Raw genomic sequence first — 12,088 nt, forward strand, 5'->3', positions numbered from 1 at the left:
ATCATCACATCAACAGACGTGTAAACGTCAGACAGACGTTTGGTCACCGCAATGCTTAAAGGATCGGTGAACTATGGAAAGCTAAAAACTGATCAGCGGTCATTGTGACCACAGATGGAAATTACAGTACGATGGATTGAATGTCCAGGCGAACAGTAATGACTGACAAAAAAACAAAAGCTGTCCACAATTAAAATCATATATGTATTTATCCAAATACAAAACATACATAATTCCAAGTATTTCCCTACTCTTAATCATTCCATAAACTAAATCTGATGTCAATTAATTTCTCAGTTGACCCGTTGGAGACATGGCAGATGGTTGAATCTGTGAATGAGGTTGTGTTGAGCTGTGGAATCTCGACATAGATTCCTAAATGAAGGATATTCATTCATTCTTTCATTCTATTTTTAAATTCAGCTATTTTTTTTCTTGTAAAATCACCACTTTATTTCTGGGACGTCAGAGCTTGGTTTAATATTACCAGTCTCCCATCATGCCTTACATCAGAGCCATATAACGTAAAACCAGAGTCCACCAGGCTGAATAGACAACAGACAAGATCGTGGAGTCAACAAGGTGCCAACAAGCCTCCTGGACTGCTGGCCGCCACTGTTGGAAAATAATTTTGGAATGTAGATGTTAAATTTAATTCCTAATGAACTTCTCACCAGGGAGAAGATTATCTATTAATCTAGCAGTTTACTAACAGGACTGACCATCTGACTGATCTTGAGTTTTCAGTTCCCTGAGCAAACAGCTAGTAGATGAGTGATTCTTGTTCAATGATGGTGTGACTGAATTACATTCTTGACAAGTTGAAGCCTACTGGTTCGACCTCCATCGTGTTATGGCCATCTTCAGAGCTCTGTTGGGGGTGAGGAACGTCGTCCGCAGGGGCAGGTTTGTCATCGGACTGCTCGTGTTTTTGCCCCTGATCCAGGTCTCGATGGAGACTCGCTCGTAGGAATACCCGTCTGTGGAGGTAGACGTAACAGCACTGACATCTCAGATGATGCTTCACACTCAGAGAATGACTTGTGTTTGGTGTCTAACCTGCAGCAATGACTGGATCCTTCATCAGCTCTCTGGTGATGGGACACAGAAACTCATCCGGTGCATCTGAACAGCTCTGCTCCTTCTTCAGGGCTTCGACTCTCCTCAGGAGACGACCGCGGAGGCCGACAGACTCTGAGAAACCGTCACGCTAATCAGGCTTCACATAAACCAGCTCAAGACATACATTTATATACAGTACATGCTAATGTTATTCCACTCTGGTTCTTCTGTTCATCTGTATCAGTGATGCAACACTGGACAAACTCAGACACAATCTGTGTGACTCTGGCGTCACAACTCTCTGGGGTCTCTGCCTGCAGGACTTCGGGCGAGTTGTGCTTCAGCCTTAAAATCTGTCATTATTATACTGAAAAAAAAAACCCTGCAAATAAGAGCCCGAAAGAAGAAAAGCACTGTTCTCACAGCTGCAGCTCTCTGCCCACTGAGAGCAGCCTTTGAATATGTCATCAGCAGCAAATTTTACCTCCAGCTGCAAAGCAGAAAGGACTGTTAGAGGCACATGATAAAAGATGAATAAAGTGTAGGTGTAGGTCAGACAGACGGCGAATGAGAGCAGCTGCAGTGACATTTTCTGTTCTGCATTCATAAATCCTTCAGAGATAATACTACAATATCTTTCTGTGTTTATTAGTTTCAAACAATAAGATCAGCCAAGTCCTCTAACATTTTAATGGTTGTGACGATTATTGTAGATGTGATTTTTTTTTCTTTTTGGCTGCAAGGGAAGGCTGTTAGAGCAACTGTAGAACTGCTGCAGTAATGAATCCTACGACAGGAAGGTTCTCTCAAAACTTTTTTTTTATTACTTGGCTTTTAAAAAACAGATGTGGTGTATTAGAATATTCAGTTATCTGTTGTCTACGTCCAAAAGATGCACAATAATGAAGGAAAACTTATTTTCAGCTTAGTAACGATCCAATAGGTGTTAAAATGATTTATGGATCCTAAAATAGGAGAATTTTCTCAACCTGAAAATTAACATCTAATTGTAGAAGTTTGTCCAAACATTTTTCAATACAAACTTTGGAGATATGTTTTTTAGTGGAAGTCATTAGTCTCACTCAACCATCCTGTTTTTAATCTGATATTGGCCTTACAAAATTCAAACTTAAATGTATTGAGTCTAAAGGAAGAGTGGAGCAGATGAAATATGAAGTGAAATATCCAGGACTGCAGACCTGAACTATTCATCACTGTTCCACTTGTGATGAGGAAGGGTATTGAAAATATACGGTTCTAGGTTTGAGATACTGATGTAAGAAATAAAAGCTTCAATTTGACTGACTGAATGGAAAACAAGTGGAAGATGTGTCTTGAAAGTAATATTTGAATGTGTATTTTTACTTGAATACGTCGTCCTGTATGATGTGATGTATGGAGGTACTCTGTTCTGAACAAAACTTTATCCAATACTAGAATACAATCATCTTCAAACACACTGACTACGTCCTCACAATCAGCAGTTGTACACTGCAAACAGGATAATGCTCTTGCTGCACCAGTTATGAGTCCTTAAATTTGCACTAATTCATGGAAGAGGGAGATGCGAGCGATGGTGCTTGATCAAAATGTCTTCTCAGTGAAAAACATTAAAGCAATAAACTAATCATAAATAGAAAAACTGCACTTGGCAGTTGTACAGGGTTCAAGATTTTCATAAGTTCCCCTCAGACATTATAATGTTCACTTTACATTTAGATTGATAATTTGATGAGATGCCACCATAAAACTGCAGAATGAGGCTGTCTCCACAGAGAGGCACTGAATTATATCTGAGAGGAACTTTTTTCCTCCCCTTACTGAAAAATTCATGAATATTTCATCAAGCGAAAAAATAAATAAAAAAGCGAAGTGCGCCGGAATGTAATTTAGTGTGTGTGTGTGTGTGTGTGTGTGTGTGTGTGTGTGTCTGCTGTACGTTGTAGTCAGTGTGTGTGTGCACATGCACATATTTACATTATCTGCATGCATGGGTGATAGTTATTTGTTGAACAGCACAAAAGGACAGGAAATGTGCCGATCTGCTGGTTCCTCTGTTCTCATTCTGTGGTAATGATGAGAGCTGTCCTCCATACAAAACAAATGGAGAAGAGACGCTCAGGGTGTCGGACACACTCTGCATCAATGAGCAGCAGGAACCCACTGACAGAAGTTGGCTTACTGTCAGTTCCTTTTAACACATTGACTGCTGTTCAATTACATCATATACAAGAAATGCCAAAGGGTGTTTTGCTGTCATTAAGAGCGGAACTCTGATCCAACGAGCAACGTGATTATACTCAGCACAAAGTGACCCTAATCACAGTAAGTAGCCATTTGTGGGCATCACGGCGTTCACTGTCTGCTGAGCTCCCATCAAACCGGGACATAAACGACTGCACTTAACCCAAACTACCAGTCATGAAACATTAACTAAAAGGACTGCAGCTCCACGGAGGATATAAAATAAAAGAAGAAATAAATAGTCAATCTCTATCATGTGTTATTGTAACAGAAGATAATTAAATTTTATCAGTAGTGAGGATAAAACCCAGGTGTGCGTGGTTTGAGATTAAATATAATAAAGAAACAAAATTATTTGCTGAGGTTTTTGGTCCATTAAAGTGTAAAACTTTGTGGTTTTCATGTTTTGTTTTGGGTTATAATAACGGTGTTTTTATAAAACAAAATATGGAACGCTACTCGCACAAACAAAAATCATCACTTGTTGTCTTGACCTGTGATCTGACTGTTTTTAAACCCACGTCTGTTGAGCAGTGTTTCATTTTTCTGCACACAACACATACATAAATGTGGACTCAGTGTAGGTTCAAAATTTGGAAAATAAGCCAAACACTTTTTCCTAAAGTCATATTTAAAGATTGATATAACTCACAAACCTGTGAGGTAAACAGGGAGCTCAACCTAGCGGTTAGTTAGCTTAGCATAAATTCTGGAAACGGCCAAACGCCATCACACCAAGAGCTACTCATCAAGACATGTTGCTTTTGAGTAATTTTGAAATAAATAAATGGGTTTGGATGGCATCCAAAGACAAATTCTGACAAAAAATCAGATTGATCAGTTTGAAAGAATCAGGGGGCGAGGAGGCCAGAGGTTCAGTACCGACAGATCAACATTTTAAAGCTCCTTTCTTCTCTTGTTTAGTACATAAAAAGAAAATGCACACACACACACACACACACACACACACACACACACACACACACACACACACACACACACACACACACACACACACACACACACACACACACACACACACACACACACACACTGGTGCAGACATTTCTTTACATTGTTTGCTGCCTGTAGTGTTCACAGAGAATTATCAGCTTCCCAGCTGCAGTTTGTTTCATGACTTTCCCAACCGAGACCCCAAATGACCCCCTACATTATTGTTGTTTGTGATGCAAAGGTCACCGTCTTGGGGGGGGGTGCTGTCATCACTGTGTGGTTTGTGATTGGATCAACAGTGAAAAGCTGCAGCCTCATGTCTCTAAGTCACATTCACTATTTGGGGAGAGTTCTGGAGTGAAAAACATCAGAGCACTGATGAAAAGCAGGCTGTGGCACACTATCTGATTGTCTTGTTTTAGGATCAAACACTATTTCCTGTGCGTGTGTGTGTGTGTGTGTGTGTGTGTGTGTGTGTGTGTGTGTGTGTGTGTGTGTGTGTGTGTGTGTGTGTGTGTGTGTGTGTGTGTGTGTGTGTGTGTGTGTGTGTGTGTTTGTGGTGGGTTGTTGTTATTCCATCCTTACCAATTCCCAGCTCTGTAGCAGTTTCCCTGTTCAGCTGGCTGAGCTCCGCTCCATCGATGTTGTTGGCTTTAAAGATGCTGACAAGCTCCTGCAGTCCTTCCTCACACAACCACGTCCTCACATCCTCCTCCGACCAATCAGAAAGCAGCAGTCTGGAGTGACCCGGCAACTTCCTTCCTACTGTACAAAACATACAACAGGAAAGGAGGAAGTGTTCTGTTATTACCTCCTGTAACAAACTTCTCAGATGTTGACAAATAATTCCCCTTACATTCCACACACACACACACACACACACATACACACATCTATGACCTACAAAAGAGAAGAAAATTACACTCAGTGGTGTGTTCCTTCAGATGGTACCAGCATGAAGCTCATCAACCTTCACACGACACTACAGGAGCGAGCAGCCATCATTTATCACCCGACGCCAAAATAAACGGCCTGTTGTGAGTTTGCTCCACTAATGACACTCCCAGCAGCCTGCTGGTTCCAATCATTAGCCACGTGAAGGTGATAACCCTCAGGACTGGGAGGTGCCGCTCATCACAGCTCTAACCCCGCCTCTTCCTACCTGCACTAACACCACAGTTCACAATCAAGACACACGTTCCTCTATGTCCATTTGTGGCCTTGAATAAAAATACATCTCAGTAACGCTCTGGAAACACGTCCGTGTCTCGTGTCTGCTGCTGAATGTCATGACAGCGTGTCTAGCGAGGTGTTGCTCTGTATTAAATATTAAAGCCAGAGCCATCCAGGAGATGATAGTTGTACCAGACCGCAGCGGTGGGCCGCTGACGGCATGATCACATTGTTAGCGATGTTTTTATTCTGTTGTGAACCGTTTTAGCCGATTTTCAAATAGTGCAGTCTTTTTGTTCTTTTTTGTGTCACTTTACAAATGTTATACTGTGCTAAAAGGGTACTAAACAGATAAACTCACCTCCAACAAGGAACTCAGTGTTTCCAGAACTAAGTGAAAGTAATTTCAGCCTTTTACCTCCATTCACTTCCATTCATTTAGGACTCTGTTGGTGTCCTGTAGATGAACTGGTTGAGGGAACAGGCTGTATGTAGAAGGGCTGGATCACCTTCCTAGTTTATCACACTAACACTGATTATAAATAAAGAAGTGACTCATTAAAGCGTGAATGGGCTATGGAAAATATTGAAGGGCAGACAGACACATCTTTAGTGTCGTCTAAGGATTTCCTGACTATCTTTTAAAGCCAGACACTGCTCTTCTGTTTCATTTTTCAGATCCCGTTAACATAACTGAAGCATCTTTATTTGTTCACACAAGAGACTATGTAGCAACACAAACACATGCATGTCACAGCACTGGCAACAAAAAGACATTTTCAGTGGATCAAGAAATTAAATTTCTTAAAGAACTTCTCTAGAATCTGACACCTGATCTGGTTTGTAGCTCAAAGATCTACTGAGAATCACCGAGGGGTGAGTGATGCATGTATTTACCTTGGCACACCGTCTCTCTTGATTCAGCTGCTACAGAAACACAAACGGAGAATGATTGAGAGACATGAAAAGGAAGAAAGAGAACAATTAAAGGAACAAGCACACGGAGAGGAAGAGAATGAAGATTCAAACGATGGAGCTGCCCACGGGGAGCTGCCCTAATGAAGCCTCCCGGCCTCCAGACGTCTGAGGATTGCACCTTTTCATTAAGCATTCCAAATGTTTTCCTTGGAATTGGTTTGGGACTTTTTGAGAGGATTCACCTCCATAACAGCAGCTCTGTGAGGCTCAGCGCTAGTTTGCCCCGCCGCACCGATAAACATCAATCACAATTCCAAACCACTCTTTTGGGAGACTTTGATTCTAAATGGCTTCTGGGCTTTGAACCGCCGCTAACTATGTGTTTAAAAAAGACGAGCGATTGTTTATTCGCTGGCGCCGAGCTCAACAATTCTGTTAAATACTTACCAGTTGTGCCGACTCCATCTCCCATTCTCCACACATTGACGGTTCTATCTGTGGAACCGGAGGCAATCAACAGCATGGTGGGAGAAAGAGCTACAGCAGTCACATACCTGTAGGGATGAAGAGGAGCAGGAATGTGAAGGACGAGGAAAATGGCACAGGAACAGATCAGCTTTATAAGTCAGATTCCCTCTACCCTGACAAATATAATATGAAATTAAGAAAAAAAATCCAGTCTTAGATGGTTGAGTGTCATAAATCCTTTCAGGCACTTCAAAGCACTCTGCTGGTGCCTATCTGCGGTTCCACTTCAACGGCTGACTGGAAAGTGGAGCCAGAGAATATGCTATTGTGTTACTGCAGACATTTCTTCTTAGAGGAACTAATCAAACAAAAAAAAAAAATTACAAGTTTTGATCTGAAGCACTGGGACTCCTCTTCTGCTGTTTGCCTGATGGCTGCAGAGATTGCATAGCGGCAGGAGGTCGGGTCATTTTACCTGTCGTGCTGCTTCAACATGTCACGCAGGGTTCCAGAGTTCTGTAAACAGACACGGACAAAACAGGAATGTCTGGAATCGTGTTGTTTACAGTGACTGATTTACTTTCTACACATATCTGGTCTCACACTCAACTAAAGGAAAACTAGAAAAAAAATGCACAGCATTTATTGGTGCTCTACTTACCGCATCATATATGGCAACAGTTTTATCCATTGAACTGTTGAATAATTTGAGAATGAAAATAGTCAGCTTCACTTACAGAATCCATATGCATGAATTAGCATCAGAGAATAATAGTAAAAGAAGAAAATGTGCAAAACAAAGAAAGAAAATTTTTCAAATAAGTCTACCACACACAGCACAGATTTAAGCAGCAGAGGGACAATGAAGTAAAGGTTTCAGCGCTCCTCCTGTGGTCAAAGGAGGAACGAGTCAGACTGGAAGGAGCAGGACTTTGACCACAGAGGACAGAGTAATAAAACCTGATTTGTAGGAATCTAACAGCTGATTTTCAGGAAAGTAATCGGAATTCTCCCAAACAGGAGCCTGAGAGGCACAAAAGTCCACATTCAGCTGCCACAAACAGGAGGTGATAATTAATGCTATGCACATGGGCGAAGGCAGGAGGAGGTGTTCTGGATGTCTTACCCTGAGACGACCAGCTCTCCATCAGAGGAGAAGGCACAGGACAGAACTGGAGCTGACTGGCTGGTGAGGGTGTGAAGAAGTCTCATGACATAGGCTGAGGGTCAGAGGACAAAAGGAAAGAAAAGTTCACAATAGAAAAGAGACAATTTCTTTTCAATTTGTCTGTAAATCAGCAAATAGAGAAGTGTTTTCTGTCAAAGTGACAGACATTCACTAAACTGCCTGACAGCCTGACTTTTGTTTCCTCTATGTTTTAAACGTGAGACATTCTAAGGTTGATGTAAACGTTGGAGTCCAGAGCTACATTTCATTATAGCAGACTAATTAGTATGTAGCAGCATTTAAATAATCAGGCTGCAAACACACATGGATTAAACTTAATCTCTTCTCCATTAGAGTAAAAATGCTGTTTTCTGGTTCTATGGTTGCTAATATGTAATTTACATGCATATTAATGATTCAATATAAAACAAGAGGATATGGGAGTGCAGGGAAAAACACTATGTGATAAACCAGACAAAATCTGAATGAATGCTTTAAATGTTCATATGAAACAAATGTAATCAAGAGGCATTGGCATATATCACTGTGTGGAGGAGAGAAACTGAAAAACTGACAACTGAAAAGACATCAGCTCTCAAAGAGATCTGGAATAAAATCTCGGGAGGTGAAGTGATGACAACAGGCATCATGTCTGTCACAAGAAGTAAGCAAGGACCGTAAAATAGATGCATGTCGAGATGCCGACTTCCAAACTGCCCCATTAGCTTCTCTGAATCATCAAGAACTGACTTCCTCTCTCATTAAAAAGTGAAAGCGATGGATGCAATCCTCTTGCAACGAGAAGATAAAAAAAAGAGATGAGAAAGGCGAGCTTCTCTGCAGAGAAGCATATATGAAGAACCAAGTTTTAAAGAAATGAAACAAGGACAGACATTGTTCTGTGTCCTTTGACAAGCTGCTCAGAGATGACGAATCCCCAACGGGGCGCAACGGGTCAGCACGTGGAGCACATCTCATTCTCCCCAGAAACTGCTGTTACCACGGTAACACATCTTAGGAACTAACAACAAATAGCATGCACACACACTAACAGTCTGCAGGATGGCAACAGGATCTGCAAGCATACATGAAATGTCCTTGTTCTGCTGTCAGTCATACAAGATATGAATGTCGCTGTAGTACACGTGTACCTGAAGCCAGGTTCCCTCCACACGCCGCTGTATTTCAGGATGTCTTCCACTGATCCATTATTAATGAGACAGGCTGCGGCTGATTTATTCCACACACTAATAAAATGCTTTTATTCTGCAGAGAGACTTCAGGTGGAAGGCAGTCAGCAGGTTCTCATTCTCTCTCACGCACGCTGACCTACCTGCTCCTTCATGCTGGGAAACAATCCATATTTTAAGCTGGCTGTCCTGGCCACAGGAGGCTAGTCGAAACTCTGCACAGCTGCCATCTGCAGAACAAAGACACACACGTTCTCCTCTGTCTGAATGCTCGAGCCTCGCTGAGTTTAAGAGCAACACAAGTCAGATAATCTGATGGTCTGTTTATGAAACATGGGAACCTGGGAGGTACATAAATAATATGTGTGGAAAAAAGTTATACTTTTGAAAAAGACATATTTTTCCCTCACCTCAAATGTTTTAAAAGACAGATATGATTAATTATGATTGAGTGGTAAAATTATGCATCAGCGATGATGATAGTAGGACCTGTTGTCACAAATTTAAAGTATTATTTCAACTGCAATCAGAATAGATTGTTGGAAGAATAGTTGGAAAGTTTTTCATAATTTATGAACAACTCCATAGACAATATCCAGGTGATTTGTGTGTACCATTGTATTTCAGTTACTTCTGTTTATTTTTATTATCAATCTCTAAATCTGAAAATATGGTAAAGATGACTCATAATTTTTCATTCAGGAATGTCACAACATATAGAAGTGAAAATCTAAATTTCCCAGATCCCTTGCTTCAAAGTGTTTGTTTTGTTTGGACCCCCAAAACACTCATTTGCTTTAGTGTTTAACTTGACACATAAAAGCTTAAATAATAAATCAAAAACCATTTCTGATTAACTTCAAAAGACTGTTTCAGCACCAGCTGAGATGTTTTGGGGAAAACTCAAATGCAAGCATCTCAAAGCATCACAGTGAAACTGTCTGCCTGTCCAGGAGGAATACGTGAAAACAGGGTCCTTTACCTTCCATGCAGTAAAAACTCACCAACATGAAATTGGGGTGCAAAGCTACAGCTGGCAACCCCCAGGTCGTGGGCATTCTTCTCTGCGTGCAGGAGGCTAATGTCTGTATCCCAGAGTCTGAGATCTCCGTGGGTGCAGCCGGTCACAAACATCTGGCTGCAGGGAGAGAAGCTGCAGGCCACGACACTGGCCTCACTGACCGCACTGCATCTGGAAACCAACGGTGTCACATTTAAACCAGGGGTCCAACCCATCAATGGGAAGGAAGAACTCAAGAGAGGACTGAAGCAGGGGCATCACTAGACCAATTTTACAGGGAGAAAAACACTAAAAATCTATATTATACACAAAAATGTAGCCTTAGCTTTATTTAAAAAGACCATTAAGTGAGAAAGAAAACGTTTTTTCTTGATATGACTGCAATCCGTTTATGTTTGACACACCAGCTACACCAACAGGCCAATGTAACATCATACAGCTGTATGGGTCAGCTGCGTGTGGGTTACTGGTACCTGTGTAGTGTCTTACAGGAGTAGTCCCACAGGGCCACAGTCCCGTCACTGGCTCCGGTCACAAAGAAAGACGAGTCTGGCGCAAACGCGCAGAATCGGAGCGGACTGCGGTCGGGGTGTTTCAGCGTGGCGACCACCTCCCCTGTCTCTGAGCTCCACAGGATGGCGCATCCGTCCGTGGAGCAGCTGAGCAGGACGCTTCCGCAGGAGCTGAAGCAGCAGCCGTGGACCCCGTAGCCGTGACCCGTCAGAGGGGAGAACGGAAGCTCCGTGAAGTCAGACGCGCTGTAGACGCGGATGGTTTTATCCCCGGAGGAGGTGGCCAGGAGGGACGGGGAGAAGGAGCAGCAGCTCACCTCGTCCGTGTGGTGGCCGAGAGAGGCAACTATCGACACCATCTTGTAACCACAATAAATGTTCCTGGGGGGAAAGGTTCAATCACAAGGTGGCGCAAAATGCACGGATATCAGCCCCCAGAGAGGAGGCGGGGAGCGGCTGTCTGACGGCTGTCTGTCCGCTTCTGTCCGCTTCAGAAGCGGAAATCTTCCAACGACACAAACTGTTGATCTTCGTCTGTCGCTTCAGGAACTTTCAGGCCCACTAAAGCCATAAAGTGTTTTTGTTTTTTTTGTTTTTATCAGTCATGCAATGGTTATTTATTGATGGTTACACAACAGTCAAAGTCCACGCGTTTTTTTTCTTCTTCTTGTTTCGTAATATTGTTTTTAAGACGAAAATAACTGCAAATAAATAGATCCGGAGTATGACTTCATTATTATTTTTTTTTCCTTTAAAAGTAAGACAAATAATTTCTCGGTGAAGCAGTCTTTAGTGGAAACCCTGTATGTTAACCCTGAAATGAAGGAAAACCAGGGTTGTCAGTCTCACAAGGGGAGGTAACTTAACCCTGGGTCAGAGGAATAAACCCGATGAGGCTGATGATGTGAACAGGAAGCCCATTCACAGCATAAATTTGCAGGTACATGTAGATTGATTACTGTTTCATGGTCTTACCTGAGGAACAGACTTGCAATGTGGTCAGTAACCTAGAGATTTGCGCAATAATTCACTTGTCTCCATTGTTTAATCAAATCCACTATACAGGAGAGTTTGATGGCTTTTATCTGGGTGACAGTGGTTACCCATGGAAACCGAGGCTGCTGACCCCTGACACTGAACCAGGCCCCCGACAGAACTTCAACTGGGCTCACTGCAGGATGAGAGGCTGAGTGGAAATGGCCGTATGTTTGCTGAAAGCAGCCCGAGAGGGCCTATGATATGATCGTGTTGTTCTTCATAGTAGTGCCTCCCTTAGAGGAGAGCAACACGTGTATCATGTGACTAAAACAGACAGAAACAAGAACCAATACAGTCACAAACTGCAACATCCCGTGACACCCCTTAATTCAAAATTTTA

The 12,088-nt window shown here is 42.2% G+C and overlaps 1 protein-coding gene across 2 annotated transcripts; it reads right to left on the reverse strand.

Moving 5' to 3' along the window:
* Window positions 1–80: 80 nt before the first annotated feature.
* On the reverse strand, window positions 81–11,299 carry LOC137604596 (WD repeat, SAM and U-box domain-containing protein 1-like). 2 transcript variants are annotated; one of them, XM_068328441.1, is made up of 11 exons: window positions 10,672–11,299; window positions 10,182–10,369; window positions 9,321–9,407; window positions 7,946–8,039; window positions 7,481–7,514; window positions 7,295–7,335; window positions 6,799–6,905; window positions 6,331–6,360; window positions 4,846–5,022; window positions 1,060–1,194; window positions 81–980 (listed from the first exon to the last, which is right to left on the reverse strand). In XM_068328441.1, exons 1-11 carry the CDS (start codon window positions 11,067–11,069, stop codon window positions 829–831), a joined length of 1,443 nt encoding a protein of 480 aa, XP_068184542.1. In that variant the 5' UTR covers window positions 11,070–11,299; the 3' UTR covers window positions 81–828. The 2 variants fall into 2 exon arrangements, with proteins under 2 accessions (XP_068184542.1, XP_068184541.1); XM_068328440.1 differs by having other exon boundaries at window positions 4,846–5,025; window positions 10,672–11,285.
* Between the last annotated feature and the right edge of the window lie 789 nt (window positions 11,300–12,088).

Source organism: Antennarius striatus, chromosome 12 (genome assembly GCF_040054535.1).
Source record: "Antennarius striatus isolate MH-2024 chromosome 12, ASM4005453v1, whole genome shotgun sequence".
NCBI classification, from domain to species: Eukaryota; Metazoa; Chordata; class Actinopteri; order Lophiiformes; family Antennariidae; genus Antennarius; species Antennarius striatus.

What these genes read in the sequence shown, in the direction of transcription:
- LOC137604596 (XM_068328440.1), bottom strand. Translation starts at nt 11,069, where the DNA reads ATGGTGTCGATAGTTGCCTCTCTCGGCCACCACACGGACGAGGTGAGC. An exon ending in GGAGAGCTGGTCGTCTCAGG is followed by an intron (nt 7,515 to 7,945) that starts GTAAGACATCCA and finishes ATTATTCAACAG; the next exon opens with TTCAATGGATAAAACTGTTG. An exon ending in CTGTTGCCATATATGATGCG is followed by an intron (nt 7,336 to 7,480) that starts GTAAGTAGAGCA and finishes GTCTGTTTACAG; the next exon opens with AACTCTGGAACCCTGCGTGA.